The sequence below is a fragment of the Taudactylus pleione genome, unplaced genomic scaffold (assembly GCF_031769625.1).
Source record: "Taudactylus pleione unplaced genomic scaffold, aTauple2 ptg000122l, whole genome shotgun sequence".
Classification (NCBI taxonomy): Eukaryota; Metazoa; Chordata; class Amphibia; order Anura; family Myobatrachidae; genus Taudactylus; species Taudactylus pleione.
Window position 1 is genome coordinate 14,254,591 of NW_028284524.1, and position 17,580 is coordinate 14,272,170.

General features: G+C 44.0%; 1 protein-coding gene across 2 annotated transcripts in view; it reads right to left on the bottom strand.

The window, feature by feature from the left end:
- SLC11A1 (solute carrier family 11 member 1) overlaps positions 1-17,580 on the bottom strand; it is a 157,723-nt gene that overhangs the window by 46,989 nt on the left and 93,154 nt on the right. For both annotated transcript variants that reach the window (XM_088472418.1, XM_088472417.1), the window contains 2 exons: positions 7,019-7,141; positions 5,861-5,980 (listed from right to left, as the gene is read on the bottom strand). In XM_088472418.1, coding sequence (XP_088328544.1) covers positions 5,861-5,980; positions 7,019-7,141 — 243 coding nt within the window. The remainder of the gene's footprint in view (positions 1-5,860; positions 5,981-7,018; positions 7,142-17,580) is intronic.

Genomic DNA, 17,580 nt, shown 5'->3' on the forward strand with positions numbered 1-17,580 from the left:
TAACAGGACTGGATTAGGGGTCCCTCTCCTGGGGTAGATTGACTCCCTCTTCACACAGCAGCCAGTCTGGGTCTCGTGCTAACTGGTCGGTGCCAGTCTTTATTGTGCCAAGTAAAAGGAAAAACAAAACATAAAAGTAAACGCTAGCCCATCTGGGCGCTAACTAAACAAGAGGTTCCCTCTCTAAAGAAACAGTGGGGCCTACTGCCTCCACCATCAACACAAGCGCATGCACAGACCTTACAGGTAGTTTCACCAAGTGTCTCTGAGCCATCCAGCGTGCTTGCTCTCCCAGGTATGAGACACTCCCTTACAATTAGACACAGCTTATATCAGCCAGTTCCAGGTGCAGAGCTTAATGAGCCTGCTAACAGGCCAAAAACCAAAACCTGGAGTGGGTTGTGGATGGAGCCCACCCTCACCTCACATCCACACCCCCAGGTCCCAACCGGCTTCTCCAAAAGCCGAAACTCAAATCTGCTTTAGTGCAGACCCTCTCCTGGGGGCTTTTTAGAACACATAGGTCAAAAACCTAGGGCAAATGTATCTACCATTGACCACTTTACCAGTGATCCTATCACAATATATATATATATATATATATATATATATATACTGTATGTATATATGAAGTTTGTTTGTATGTTAGTGAATATTTTCCACAGCTATCGGTAGAGCTGCTAAATCTAACATAGTTATTTAGTATCAAAAGCGACACAGCTACAAATCTTATCTGTAAATTTCATTGGTCTGTTTGTTTGTCTGTTCGGTTATGCATTCGGACATATATCATTCGGATGAGGTCGGACCTCCCGTTGGTATACGCTGGACAGAACTTTGACCCAGGGTGCCTGTTCTGAAGGAGTGTTAACATTGGACCCCAGAAGACACACTAGGGGGTTGAGGTCCCGAGCAGATCTCCTTTTGGTGTAGGCTGGCCAAAACTTCGACTCGGGGATGCTGGGCAAAACTGACCCGGGAAGTCTGTTATGGGCCTTCCACTAGATGGATTTGGATGAAAACTTCACAGAGGGGTACCAATTGGTCTGGGATGCCTAATGGAGAGGTTACAGTCCCGGTTGGACCTCATGGCGGATTGCGCCAGGTAGAACATTGATCCAGGGAGCCTATTTGGACTCGAGGATCCTGTTCTGAGCCTTCTACTGGATGTATTTGGATTAAAACTTCACAGAGTGGTAACATTGGATCCCAGGAGACATACTAAGTAGTTGAGGTCTCAGTCGGACCTCCCGTTGGCGTTTGCTGGGCAGAACTTTGACCCGAGGAGCCTGTTCTGGGCCTTCCACTGGATGGATTTGGATGAAAACTTTACAGAGGAGTGGCAATCGTTCTGGGATACCTAATGGAGTGCTTGGGGTCCTGGTTGGACCTCACGGCAGATTGCGCCAGGCAGAACCTTAACCCAGGGAGCCTGTTCTTGGACTACCACTTTATGGATTTGGAAAGCATCACATAATAAAACTTAATAACTTGAAGATACACCCCTGCACCAACTGGGATGAAACCAATGCAAGGTGGTACAGTTGGATCCTGGCCAGGTTTTAGGGGGTTAGGGTCCCTGACGGACCTCCCATTGGTTTACGCTGGGCAGAACTTTGACCCAAGGATCCTGTTCTGAGTTTTCCACTGGATGGATTTGTTTGAAAACTTCTCACAGATGGGTAGAAAGTAGTCTGGGATGCATAATGGAATGGTTGGGGTCCCAGTTGTACCTCACTGCAAAGTGCGCTGGACAGAACGTTGACCCAGGGAGCTTGTGCTGGGCTTTCTACTGGATGGATTTGGATGACATCACAAAATAAAACTTAATAATTTGAAGAGTTCAACCCAGGCAATGCTGGGTACTTCAGCTAGTACATATATATATATATATATATATATATATATATTAAGACTAATTTAAAATGAAATATAAATAGCTATAATTTACATAATGTGAATTAAAGAAAAAATTTGGGGGACATATTAAGAAGAATTATTTTATAGTTTTTAAAAAAAAAACTTTACTGTGTTAGTTGGGGAGGTGGGACAGGTAGGATGAAGTGAGGGGGGCAAAACAGAGAGGCAAAAACAAAGCCATGACAGAGTGGGGTCAGGGACCTCCTCTGCCATTTCTGACACAGATACTGACAGTAGAAATGCATTGCGTGGTCTAAGTGGGGTCCCTCCAATGAGGAACTAAGCTAGGTCCACAAGGAGCTCACACCTGCTGGAAGGGTGAAGTGGACTTAATAACTTCTGTTCCCAAAGAGGATGATCTACATGTTTTACTAAAACTATTTTTAGAAGTAATTAATACTTCTAGAGCAATCAACCACATAGGTAAGCAGCTCCTCCAGACAGATCCTCTGTCAGCCCAGGATCTAAAATAAGAACACATTTTCTAAAAATGTCTAGAAGACGTTCAATGGTGTTTTTTTTACTATTATTCAGATCACTAACTTAATTTATACAAATGACTTTAATAATGTGTTGTGAATATCTGTAGTTCTTAATGCATCTTTTCTATTCCTCACCAAGGAATCTTCTTGTACAAATGAAGAGATGGAAAAGAAAATCTTTGCATCAGTTCTTTAGATCAATTGTTCCTTATATAGAATGGTCTAGTGATGAATGTCTTTTTAAATTCCTTCAGCTCCTGGAGTTAGACCCGTCCACCAGAAAATGTGTGATGTTACATGGCTTCCTGCCCTACCCTCCATAGAGGGCGTGAGATGAGGTGAAGCCCTGGGTGTAGGGGGGCTAGGATGTACCTCTGATATAGCAGTTACTAAAAGATTATCTTCCAGCAGCCACCCAGTGGGCACTTCTGACTGATCGCATCTGATGCGACCATGTCCGGGAAAGCCCAATCTGGCATGGTTGCATCTGATGCGACCACGCCAGGCAAGTGGTTTATAATCCACATTTCTGAGAAATTTGAAGTTTGTATTTCTGATAGCTCTCACAATAAATCTCTCACTCTATATTGATCAATATACACAGAAAGCCTTGTACTGCAGGTAATTGCCAAAAAATAGCAAGTGCCTCTGCCCAAGTTCAGCTGAAAACTAAGTAAACTTCTTAACCAGAGTTAAGTTTCACTTAGAAATCAATTCCTGGTCACCCCATATAACCCTTAAGATTTTTCATATTTTTAACATTCAACCCCGATTACTTGATTGTAAGAGATCCCAATTGCTAACCGCTGTCAACAAGTTGTCACGTTTAGTACTCACTTGAGTCTGCATGATGTGGGTGTGACACAGAGTTAATAAAAAAAACAAACACACTCTTAAAATAATGATTACACTCCCTGATATTTTACACTCACAAGTACTCTCTTTTTGTTTGGGGCAAAAGTTCTACCAAATTAATAATAAAATATAACTCTTATTGTATTCATTAAAAATAGTGAGAGGATTTAGACAGAGACAGACAACATTTACACACATTAAAATAAAGCAGTAGAAGCCTCAAGTATGAAAACTTTAGTGGTTAATTAATAAACACCACTTAGGTCAATTTAGGCAATTGAGATGTAATTATACCAGGGTGAAAATTGTTTAAACTTATATTTATCTACTTAGAGGGATATTATCCCTTAATAAGATCTGGATATACACAAGCCGCAAATTAGCCAATCATAATTCTACTTATTCTATTGCACTCATACAGTATGTATGGGTCAATTCAATATCTTTTGACTACACAAAAATACATTTCCAAAAAGCAATCATATATATCAGCAAAAAAACAGGTAATAGAAGGAATGGAAAGACACATTAATCAATCAATCAAGAAGTCATTCCAAAAAGGTTTCACATAGATACCAGCATTATATATATAAGTGATCACAAGATTAGATTTTATATATGTATATCTGTTAGTTATGCAGGATGCTAGTCCGAAAAAGTAAACATTTTCCTGGATCAGATCAAGTATATATTCAGTATATCATAGCTAGTGATCCATAGTGTGCATTATAGTAGGATTGTCAGTACATATTATGTGATAGAAAAATACTGTATATTCCGTTTGTAATAAGGAAATTGACACAAATAATCAAGTATACCTGATAGTAAGTAGTGCGTTGTGGTGGCAGTGTGTCTCAGGATGGAGTGCTCGTGTGCGCATCGGGGACCCCCGTCAAGATGCGCGTTTCACCAGTATAATGGCTTGTCAATTGAGCTCCGTGACGTCACGGAGTTGGCCGGATTCGCTATTAATTCTCATCTTCTGCCACCACTAAAGTAGGTTGAGTAACTACTCACTTCACATATGAAGCTTTCAGTTCTCTCTGCTTGTAAGCCTTCAGTTCTCCCTACTCAACTACAATTAGACCTTTAAATCAGTTCCAGTTAACATTAAAGGTAAAATGGATCCAATAAGAATCACAAAGACCAAGTTTATTAATGAAGCTTGATATGAGAAAATACTCACAATGTTTAAAGAATATACAAGAAACAATTAATAAAAATAATATACTCTACATAGATATTCTTAGGCATATAATTTCAAAAGGTAAAAAATAGAAATGTTTCCCTTAGATAAATAAAACTGTGTTAAGGAGACGTATGAAGTCCAGAGCAATTCTCATTATCACGCAGGCTCCCAAGAATTGTGTCAGGTTTATGTGTTTTGACCTGTTTTTTTTTAATTCCTGGCCAGGGCCGGAATAAAGCTTGTGGGGGCCCCAGGGCAACTAAATTGTGGAGTCCACCTTCAAGCCACATGGAGCCTGCCAATGACCCCCACTCCACCCCCAAGCCCTACTGCCTCCATCACCACTCCTGATTACTTACCTGTCAATCTCCCGATTCTAGCAAAGCTGCTTCCTACTCCCCTCATTAGCGTCACTGACATGATGTGTCACGAGACTCCCATGAGGGGACTCAGTCAGTTGGGAGCTACTCTGCGCTGTATGCAGCAGTACTGAGTTTGGGGGCCCCTCTATGTGTGGGGGCCCCAGGGCTGCCACCCCTGTTGCCTCCTTAATCCGGCCCTGTCCCTGGCTCAGGGTGTTAGGTGCACCCCATGCTTGCAGTCATTGGTCACTTTCTATATAAATGTAAATTAGGTTGTATGACTCTTTGTAAACAGCAAGCTTAAAACAACTGTCTTAAGGAAAACATCAAACATATTATTTCTCTGCACACGTCCATCCTAAGAAGGATAATATTAGATTAAAATAATGCAGTATCTCATTATAAAAAAAATAATTAGGTAATTACAAACAAATAGATTGAAGACAGGAATACAGTATAAAGTGGTCTTCAAAGGCTATGATATTACCCTATGTATTCCTCTTTTCTAAAGAGAATTTTACCTGGCTGGTTCTTTTTGGTTAAGATCAGAGGCTGTAACACTTCACAGATCTTCATGGTATTTAGGGAGCAGATTAACAAGTCTTATGAAAGTTGACATATAAGTAAGACGAGTTAGTATGCTTAGGGGTCTATTTACTAAGTAGTGTTAGGAGACAGAGTGAAAAGTGATAAAGAAGTGATAAGGTGCCAGCCAATCAGCTCCCAACTGTCATTTTTCAAACACAGCCTGTGAGATGGCAGTTGGGAGCTGATTGGCTGGCACCTTATCACTTTCTTATCACTTTTCACTCTGTCTCCTAACACTGCTTAGTAAATAGACCCCTTAGACTTTTATGACCATAACCATAAACCATTACCTGTACCCTTATCTGAGCAGCTCTGACTGCCACATTGTCTCTAAAGAGGTCATGGGAGAGAAACAACTTAGCATACCTTGAAACCCAAATGATTACACAATACACATAACTACTTTTGCTATAGTGACATTCTAACTTCATATAATATTTTCTTGACACTTGTTATGACCTTACCTTTGGGTAGTAATTATGGCAGACTTGAGCCAAGTCTTTGCCAGTCACTACTCCAAGCCGCACCGCCAGCCTTTGACATAAAAGACCTAGAAAGGTGGCACCAAGTAGAACCCACAGCAACTAGAACAACAAACATAAGATTGACTGTGATGATTTCATACAAAAACAGGTGTCAATTGAGCTACAGTACAAAACCCTCCCCCTGAGATTTACTTTGCAGCAGCAGCTAGGTATTTTCTTACAAATAAATGCATGCCATGCTAAACAATACAGTAATAGCAACATATGAACTTTTACAAAGGGCAGCACATTACCCTCAGCAATAAGTAAGAGAAAATATCTGTCCATCACAGGGTGGTTTCTTGGTACTCAGAAAGCGACACTGCTGGGAGTTGTTATCCATATACAGTATATATTTATATTATCAGATTGTGTATTATCACAGTTGTTTTTATATTGATCTACTCTCTGAGCTATTATGTGATTTAATGTAATACATGTTCTAGTATTTTCTACATTGGTCTTGCATATAGTTAATTAATTGTTTAGCTAAGTATTAAGTTTATTTTGCCCTGGCTGTCAGCACCAACTCACAATACATTTCTATCCATTCTACACACTTCACACGCAAAAAGCGAGCGCTCGCTCTGAATGAGGGCGGCCGCTCTTTTTTTTTTTTAGCCAGCCTCCTGGCCGCTCGCTAAACTGTGGGTGACCACCCACAGCTTTAGCGAGCGGCCAGGTGATGGTCGCGATGGTCTTGACCAACTCAACCATCAGGCTTGCGACGAGACCCTTGTGCATGCGCAGTGCCCCACCATCGACCCGCTTGCGAACGCATAGCGCTTGGGAGCGGGTCTGAATAAGGGTCTTAATGTGGTTGGCTGCTTCCATTAACTAGTTGTTCTTTTTGAGTGTGCCTGATATAAAATATTTTTTTGTGTAAAAATGCTGGAGAGAAGCCGTTTCTATTTTTTTTCAAATTGACCCAAAAATGTAAGAAGTTTATAATTATATGAGGCTTATACTGAAGTAAATTCTAAATCATGGCACACCGTTTATATTTTAGCCATGTGCGGAATGATCCCTCTAAACATCTCTATACAAGGTGTAGAAACACCACCAGTTGCTCTTGGTACACAAGTCTCTTGTGTTTACCTTGAATCCAGCAATAGACCCACACTGAAGGTCGGATTCAATGTTCCCAGGATCCAGGTATGCGATGCTCATCAGGAAGCCAGGCCCGGTGAAAGCCCAGAGCTTGCGGAAGCTGAAGCCAGTCTGTGAGAGTAAAGTATAAAATATGTAGCAAATAAAAACACAAAAACTAAATTTATGTTGGTGAATAAATTTAGTCCAATAAATTACAAACTAAAAAGGAAGGGTACAGACCATTGTGTACCTGGTGATACAGATCATATTGGAAGGCATGACTGTGGTTTAAAGAATGGTAAGACCAGAACAGACTGGCAGGACAGGACATAAATGTATTCTATTTTACTGCTGCATTTAAAATATTAAAACTTGGCTTTACTTGACTAATACATAATGCACAGTGCTAGTACAATGACGCATACTGTAATTTTCATAAATTTTTGCCCATTATCCAATGCATATATGTGTCTAAGAGGGGTATTCAATATGAAACGTTAACTTCACTGTCAAAGTTAACGTTTCATATCGGAGTTTTTACCTGCGTTAAAGTATCGGGCGCGCTCCCGCTTATCCCCGTATTCAATATAAAATTAACGAAAACGGGAAACTCCGAAGTTGGCTTTGCGTAAAGTTACGAATTTTTCCTTAAAAAAATTGTAAGACACCCCTAAAGTTGTAAAAACATGGGGGATCACTATGGGTACCCCCGTTTTAGCCTTTAATTGAAAGTCGGGGATTTAAATAGCCGCAGCAGGTGTTTTTTTCCCGACATTGAAGAAGTGTTGCAGAAGAGCACTTAGGTTATTTTTTTCGTTTTTTTAAGTGGTCCCATCAAATTTGGGGTACATTAAAATGGGTACTAGCATATTTTTAAGTCCCTAAAGTAAATTTTTTAAAATTCTGCATTTGTGCACCTGCCGCTATAATTCTATTCTTCAAAACATCTGCCGCATACTTAGCCCTGAACCTATTTCCCTATTGTTATACAATTTTTTCCCAATTTTTTTTTTTCACCCCAATTTTTAAATTAATTTTTTGGGGTGTCCTTATTTTTTTTTTAAAACTTTTTTTGACACAGTTCTTTTTTAAATGTCAGTCCCAGGGGTGCAGGCTATTTTTTTTATAAGCCTGCACCCCTAAACCCCAATTCTGCACTTTTTTTCGACACCTATTCAATGGTGAAAAGTTATCCCCGTTTTTTATCAAAGACTTTTCAAAACTGCGATAAGTCTTTGAAATTGAATACGGTGTAAAAGTAAAACCTGCGATAATGACGTCATACCTCCGATATTAACGCAAAAACGATGTTTTTCGCACCCATATGGAATACCCCTGTAAGTCTTGAATTTAGGGCCTGATTCAGACCCACTCGCGAGCGGCTGTCCGCTCGCAAGTGGGTCAATGTTATGCACTGAGCATGCGCACGACGGAGGGAGCTCCGTCGTGCGCATGCGCCAGACGCGACGAGCGAAGGAAAGTCCTTCGCTCGTTGTGTCCGATCAAAGGGGGCGTGCTGTCAATGTTGATTGACAGCACGCCCCCTTTGGTGGGCGTGCCGGGGGCGTGCCTCCCTGCCGGGGGCGTTCCCATGGGAACGCCTCCCGTCAGAAGCCGGCCCACTGACATCACTAGTGATGTCAGTGGGAGTGATTTTGGCTCTGATAGAGCCAAAATCACTCCGGAGCTTGCGGTTGAAAACCTCAACCGCAGGCTCCGGCTCGCAATTTCGATGGTCGCGATGGTCTCGACCATCGCGGCCATCAAAAAGCACGCTCGTATAGCCTGTGGGTGGTGACCCACAGCTATACGAGCGTCCAGGAGGACGCTCCATGAAAATGGAGCCCGGCCCTCATTCAGAGCGTGCGCTCTGCTCAGAGCGTATGGCTCTGAATGAGGGCCTTAGTGCATTAGCTTCCCAGCTGCATTCCGAGGACATTTAGGACAGTGTAAGAAATGATAGGAGCATTTTCGCCAAGACTCTGATAACTGTGTGGCAGACAGTAATTAGAGGGGCTCTCAACAAAAATGTATGGTCAGCAAAAGGGAGAATAAATATGCAATATATTATCTAAAGGATTGCGGAATCTACTGTATATATGTATAGGAATTCTGGGACTTTCTGTGCAATATACATCCAATCCAATCCAATATACAATGTGTAGAACGGGTATGTGTAATCTATGGGTAGCAAATGAGCAGAACTCACATGGCCTGCAACTGGGGGAATATATTGTAAAGCCATCAATTTGGGGGCAATCTCTTTGCAATATGCAGACTTCAATTGGCAGGATCTCTGTGCAGTATAAAGCGGGGCATTCACGGTGCGATAGCACCATGCGAAGCGACGGGGTGTCCGACTTCCGATATGCCGGCTCCCCCCTCCTATGCCTGCATAGCGCTGCATGGGATTGCACATCGCTTCCCCTGATCGACTGATCCTGCAGTAAGATTAGGGGGTGCGATGTATGACCCCACGGGTGAGCGCTCGGTCTGACATCAGGCCCATATACGGTGCAATATAGCAGCCAAATTGTACCAATCCGTCAGATCCAGTGCCAGATTAATGTTCACATGGGCCTGGAGCTAATATTTATGAAGGGCCTATTGCAGAGGTTCCCAAACTTTTTTGAATCACATAACTGCACAGCACAGTGCAAACTGGACATACCAGCAGAGGGGATGGGATGGTGAGCACAAGGGGGGGGTGGAATCTTAGGGACCTTCATAAACCAACTTTCTGGGGCCCCTATACACCTTAATCCAGGGCCTGTCGCTCTTCCTGTTTGTGCTGACACTGGCCATTTGGGAGCGGTGGGGTGGGTGTGACATCACACATGTGCAGAGGTGGTACTCTATACAACGCAGGGAGGGCTTCTGAAGTCTTCCATATCGCTTGCCACTCCTTGCACCCCCAGCTCTGGGTCCAAGTCAAGAATCGGTCCCCTTATGTGCAACTCAAGCTCCTGTACCCTCTTAATTTACCACTTGCGGTTAAGATGCCAGGGGACGGGATGCCGGACGTCTGTATACCAAAGCTGGAATCCTGACTCCCGTCAGGAAGCCGATGCTGTGATCCCAAAGGGATCAAGATACCAATGTCAGAATCTCGAACACCGGTATCCCGAAAGTAAGCATACGGGTAAGGGTTAGTGTTAGCCCGGTGTTGGCGGGGTTAGGTACCTCCCGAGGAGGATTAGGGTTAGGCACCGACCGGGGAGGGTTAGGCTGCGGGGATGGGGGTTTAGGGTTAGGTACCACCGGGGGGAGGTTACGGTTAGGCACTAACCCGGGAGGGTTTGGTTTAGGGTGCGGGAAGGGGGGATTAGGGATAGGCACCATCGGGGGGAGGTTAGGGTTAGGCACCACCAGGGTAGGGTTAGAGGAAGAAAGGGGGAGGGTTAGGGTACTTAGATTGGGATGCCGCTGTCGGTCTTCTGACCGGCGGCATCCTGTCCAGCGGTATATCATACAGATTCCTGTGTATGTGTATATAAATATATATATATATATATATTAGATTTATATACACACATATATATATATACACATACATGCATATATAGACACACACACATATATATATATATATATATATATATATATATATATACTATAAACACATGTTTACACATACATAAATACAAATATATACATATATATACATTTAGATACATATATATTATATACACATTACAATATATCTATATATATATACATCTATACAAAGATGTTTTCTCACTAGTGTCCGGCTGCAGTGTGCCAGGTTAGTTGCCAAGGTGGGGTGAGGGGTCAATGGCTGGGCTTTAGAAAACCCAGGGGCAGAGTTTTGAGCATCTCGGTATACAGATGAAGGGGGCGGAGCTTAATGTGATTCGGGGGGCGGAGCTTAACACGATTCGGGGGTGGGGCTTAGCGCAACTCGCAATGCACTGTCGGCCTGCCTGGAGGCGGAGTTTCGGACAGTCTGAGGGCAGAGCTATGAGCAGGCCCGAGGATAAGCGGGGCTTCAGGTAACGGGAGGGGGTGGAAGGAATGGGAGATAATCCTGCAGAATGGACGGGGCTTCGGAAACGCTGTAGTGGACTGGTGACAGAAAAAGTTTTTTTTCCTGTCAACACAGCATGCACTGCAGTAGGTCCTGTGGGCCTATTTTCATGGGGTGGTCGGGAGCTGGAGCTCCACTTGCCCCATTGTTAATCCGGCCCTGGTCAGATCGGCTGCTTTATCGCACCGTGTATTCCCCGCATAAGCCTTGCAATTTGTGGTGTCCTTTGTGTAATATATGGCATGCTATATGAAAGCTATATGAATTTATGCATATATTATATCTAAAATATGCAATTTGTTTTGTCCATTTATAAAACCGGTAACGCTGTAAAATCACCTTTTACTCTTAAAAGAAAGGGACAAAAACTTTAGTTTGTAAATTTGTAAGTTTGTAAATAATTTACAGCCCTTCAGCATGCAGACATCTCCCATTACATCCTACACACAGCCCTGTGTTAGAACTTCAGCTGACCTCAAATGACTTACAGTATTTGTCTATCTGCTTAGTGGATATTTACATTTCGGAATACTGCGGGGCTAAGACCAGTTCTTGTGAATAAAAACAATGATGTTTTCAGGATATAGGAAACACAACAGATCCTCCTTGTTACAAAGTTTCACCATAGGCAGTCTCATCACATGGGGACAATGTAACCTCAGGGATACGAGGGGTTATATGAGCTCATAAAGAACGTTAATTAACATTCCGATGAGGAGGGGGCTAAGGGGCGTTTATACATTTAATCCTCAGCTGTACAGTGACAAATACATTTGGGTACATGACCACTAAAGAGGGCTACTTATTTAGCAGAAACAAAGGACTAATTGACATGAGGTACAGATACATTGAACTAGGGGGTTTAGAAAAATGTTTGTATTTTCATTCCATTCGTTAAAAATTTTACATCCAAGTTTGAAATATTTTTACATTTAGCCGCCCTCCACCAAAAACAATTGTAAATTTAATCTATGAACCATAAAAAAAACAGCTCAGTGTCTGCTTTAGATGCAGATGCTGGCCGTTAGTATAGAACAAGGGCTTGATTTACAAAGTGGCGGTTTTTGTAATCCACCACATTCTGGCGTATATGGCACAGTCACGGGCAGTGAAAAGCCCACAGGCTTTACACTGACTGCGAGTGGCCTGTTAAATTTTAGCCTCCAACCTGCTGGGACGTAATCCACCTCTTTGTAAATAAGCCTTAACTACCTAGTACCATATCCCTAGTTCTCCATGCAGGGCTCAGTATTAGTCCTTATGATGTATGTACTCTATAATTTTGCTTAAGGTCAGTATATTCCAAATATGTGTACTAGTGATGTGCAGAGTTTATGATAGCTTACATTACATGTAAACAGCAATCTGTCTTGCAGTAATATATATATCAAATTGGAATGTGGTTAAGGGACCGGCGGCTGCGAGGCCATCGGTCTCTATACCGACATTGGAATTCCTACAAAGGAGTTAAGATAGGCGTCAAAATACTGATGCCTACAGTATCTTGATCCTGATGCCAAAATCCAGGAGGACATGTGCCCGAACAAAGGTAAGCCGGAGCGCCTGTAGTGTTAGCTGCGGGCAGGAAGGGTTGGGTTTAAGTCAGTTAGCGGGGTTAGTGTTAGGTTTTGGGGGGAGGTTAAGGTGAGGCACCCTTAGTGCATACCTCCCAACATGACCCTCTCCAGGAGGGACACAATGCTCTGGTCCTGGACTTCCCTGGTAAAAGTCAAATAGGGGAGTCACACCAACTGTCATTTCACACGCTGCCAAACATCACTGGCTGGGACTCACTGGCAGTTGGTGTGACTCCCCTATTTGAATTTTGGACTGTACTGCAGCCCCACCTCTGGAGCCGCCACCAATCATAAATTACCAGGGAAGTCAAGGACCAGAGCATTGTGTCCCTCCTGGAGAGGGTCATTTTGGGAGGTATGCCTAGTGGGGAGGGTTAGGGTCAGGCACCACGGGGGGGGGGTTAGGTTTAGGCACTAAGGGGAGAGGGTTAGGCACAAAGGGGGGAGACTTAGGTTTAGGAACTAACGGGGCGGGTTAGGGTGCGTGTGGGGAAGGTTAGGGATACCAACAATCGGAATGCCGCTGTCAGTATTGTGACAGGAGGCATCCTGACAGCCGGCATTACATACCCATTCCATTCAAATTATATTGCATCACCTATCGTTATGCTTAAACTAAGATATGTTAATTTTTAGTGTGATGGGGGGGTGGGGGCACCAAAGAAAATTGATCTAAAACCGAACCTGCACAGACTGTAGGGGTCTAGTTACTAAGCAGTGTTAGGAGACAGAGTGAAAAGGTGCCAGCCAATCCACTCCTAACTGCCATCTCACAGGCTGTTTGAAAAATGATAGTTGGGAGCTGATTGGCTGGCACCTTATCACTTTTCACTCTGTCTCCTTACACTGCTTAGTAACTAGACCCCAGTGGATGCTGTGTTGACAGATCTTAACCATTTTAATATAGTTTGCAGTGACACTATACAGCTGAGCTTGCAGTTTGCTTCTAGTGCCCTTGGTGCATTAAAATATCTTTTATATCATGTTTACTGTATCTGATTATACATTTTTTGCATTTTTAATACTCCTCTATAATGAGTATCACTTTATAAAGCTGAGCTGAACTGCATCCAGGGCCGGATTATAGGGAGGGCGACAGGGGCAGTTGTTCCTTAGCCTCCACACATAGGGACCCCCCACTGTGTCGCTCGCACCATCCCCAAGATCTGTTTTTAAAAAAAATCTTTTAACAGAGCAAAGACCCGTGATTAAGCTCCACCCCCTGAATTTGGCTCCGCCTCCTTATTCTGTTGCTGGGCTGATGCCACTCACTGAAGTAAGCAGCAGTAATGTATATATGTGTATCTGTGTTTGTGTGTGTGTCTGTGTGTGTACATATATATATTAGGGGTGTGCACCGGCCACTTTTCGTGTTTTGTGTTTTGGTTTTGGATCTGGATCTTTCTTCGTGTTTTAGATCTGGATTGGTTTTGCCAAAACCACCCTTCCATTTTTTGGGTTCTGTGTTTTGTGTTTTGGATCTGTATTTTTTTTTAAAAAGCATAAAAACAGCTAAAATCACAGAATTTGTGGGTTTTTCTGCTCCTATGCTATTATTAACCTCAATAACCTTAATTTCCACAAATTTCCAGTCTATTCTGAACACCTCACACCTCACAATAGTGTTTTTATGTCCAAAAGGTTGCACCGAGTTAGCTGGATGACTATGCTAAGAGATACGAGTGGGCGGCACAAACACGTGGCCCATCTAGGAGTGACACTGCAGTGGCAGACAGGATGGCAGTTTGAAAAACTAGGCCCCAAACAGTACATAATGCAAAGAAAAAAAAGAGGTGCAAGATGGAATTGTCCTTGGGCCCTCCCACCCACCCTTATGTTGTATAAACAGGACATGCACACTTTAACAAACCAATCATTTCAGCACCAGGGTCTGCCACATGACTGTGGCTGAAATGATTGGTTCGTTTGGGCCCCCACAAAACAAGCTGGCAATTAATCAGTCCCTGCACAAACTGGCTCTACGGAGGCAAGATGTCGTCCTCATCCTCCTCATCCACCGATTCCTCACCCTCTTCAGTGTTGTGTACATCCTCATCCTCACAGAGTATTAACTCGTCCCCGCTGGAATCCACCACCACAGGTCCCTCTGTACGTTCTGGAGGCTGGTCTCCCTAGAAGAGTTGATAATTCATTTTTATGAACATCATCTTCTCCACATTTTGTGGAAGCAACCTCCTATGCCTTTCGCTGACAAGGTTCCCGGCTGCACTAAACACTCTTTCGGAGTACACACTGGAGGGGGGGCGACTCAGGTAAAATAGAGCCAGTTTGTACAGGGGCCTCCAAATTGCCTCTTTTTCCTGCCAGTACAGGTACGGACTGTCTGACATGCCTACTTGGATGCTGTCACCGATGTAATCCTCCACCATTCTGTCAATGGTGACAGTATCATATGCAGTGACAGTAGACATGTCAGAAATTGTTGCCAGGTCCTTCAGTCCGGACGCCTGCCCTACATCACCACCAGCAGGTTGCTTAGGATACCTAAGTTTTTTCCTGGCAGCCCCAGTTGTGGGAGAAAATTAAGAAGGAGCTGTTGACGTGTCACGTTCCGCTTCAGCTGACAGTGTTTTCACCAGCAGGTCTTTGCACCTCTGCAGGCTTGTGTCGGCCGGAAAGAGAGACACCACATAGGCTTTAAACCTAGGATCGAGCACGGTGGCCAAAATGTAGTGGTCTGATTTCAACAGATTGACCACCCTGGAATCTTGGCAAAGCGAATGAAGGGCTTCATCCACAAGTCCCACATGCCGAGCGGAATCGCTCCGTCTTAGCTCCTCCTTCACTTTCTCCAGCTGCTTCTGCAAAAGCCTGATGAGGGGAATGACCCGACTCAAGCTGGCAGTGTCTGAACTGACTTCACGTAGGGCTGCCCCTGTCGAAGGGCTGGAGAACCTTGCACAACATGGAAATCATTCTCCACTGCGCTTGAGTCAGGTGCATACCCCCTCCTTTGCCTATGTCATAGGTGGATGTATAGGCTTGAATGGCCTTTTGCTGCTCCTCCATCCTCTGAAGCATATAGAGGGTTGAGTTCCACCGCGTCACAACCTCTTGCTTCAGGTGATGGCAGGGCAGGTTCAAGAGTGTTTGCTGGCGCTCCAGTCTTCGGCACGCAGTCGCTGAATGGTGAAAGTGGCCAGAAATTTTTTGGGCCACCCAAAGCGTCTCCTGCATGCCCCTGTCGCTTTTCAGAAAATTCTGCACCACCAAGTTTATTGTGTGAGCAAAACATGGGACGTGCTGGAATTTGCCCAGATGTAATGCCCGCAATCCCCAGGAGAGTCTAAGTGGGGTAAGCCACTGGGCGATGATTTCCCTCAGTTTCTCTAAGAGGTTGTTGGCGGTGTGCCTCTTACTGAAACCGGTGATACACAGCGTAGCCTGCCTTGGAACGAGCTGGCGTTTCTGAGATGCTGCTACTGGTGATGCTGCTGTTGTGATACATCTACCCAGTGGGCTGTCACAGTCATATAGTCCTTAGTCTGCCCTCACTTGTCCACATGTCTGTGGTTAAGTGGACATTGGGTTCAACCGCATTTTTCAGGAGACTGAGGACACTTTTTCTGATGTTTCTGTACAGTCTCGGTATCGCCTGCCTAGTGAAGTGGAATCTAGACGGGATTTGGAACCGGGGACACACTACCTCCATCAATTGTCTAAATCCCACTGCACTAATGGCGGATACCGGACGCACGTCTAACACCAACATAGCAGTCAAGGCCTTAGTTATACGTTTTGCTTAAGGATGACTGCTGTCGTACTTCATCCTCCTCGCTAAGGACTGTTGGAGGGTCAATTGTTTAGTAAAAGTAGTGGTCCTACTTCCTCTCTGGGATGATGAACGACTCCCAGCAGCAGCAACAGCAGCAGCGGCAGCAGGAGGCGTAGCAATGCAGGATCCTCCGGAGGAATCCCGGATAGGAGAGTCAGTCATGCCAGTGACATGGCCTGCAGGACTACTTCCAATCCTGACTAAGGAGGAAATTGACGAGGAGGGAGTTGACGGTGTGGTTTGCAGGCGCTTGGATACAACAGGACAACAAGATTTAGGTGTCCCTGGACTGCTTAAGGTCTTAGCCGAAGTTTCTGAACTTGACAGTAACTTTTTATGAACGCGCTACAGGTGCTGTATAAGGGAGGTGGTTAACGTCCCTACCCCTACTTATTTCACCTTCACATATGGTACATATGGCAAGACAGTTGTTGTCCGGATTTGGATAGAAATATTGCCAGACCAAAGAGATGGAATGTTTGGTCTTCTGCCCTGGCATGACCGTGATGGGCTTTTTCATCCCACGGACAACAACTGTCTCCCCCGGAGCCTGATTTAAACAAACCACATCACCATCAGAATCCTCCTCGCCAACTTCCTCCTCAGCGCCAGCTACACCAGTATCATCATCCTGTTGTACTTCAACAGTGAAATCTTCAATTTGCATATCAGCAAGTGGACTGTGGGTGCTCCTTTCAGCACTTGCAGGGGGTGTGCAAATGGTGGAAAGAGCCACCCCTTCCCGTCCAGTGCTGGGAAGGTCAGGCATCGCAACCGCCACCACACTTCGACTCTCCTTGGGGATTTGTGATATCTTCTTAGAATGCACAGTTCTTCGCTGTACTTTTGCCAGCTTAACTCGTTTGATTTTTTTAGCAGGAGGAGGGCTTCCATCGTCATGTGAAGCTGAACCACTAGTCATGAACATAGGGAAAGACCTTAGCCGTTCCTTGCCACTCCGTGTCGTAAATGGCATATTGGCAAGTTTAAGTTTTTCTTCAGATGATTTAAATGTTTTTTTTAAGGTCATTTTCCTGAACTTTGTCATTTGGGATTGTATGTGCCCTCTACTATGACATTGGGTATCGGCCTTGGCAGACGACGTTGATGGCATGTTATCATCTATGTCATGACTAGTGGCAGTAGC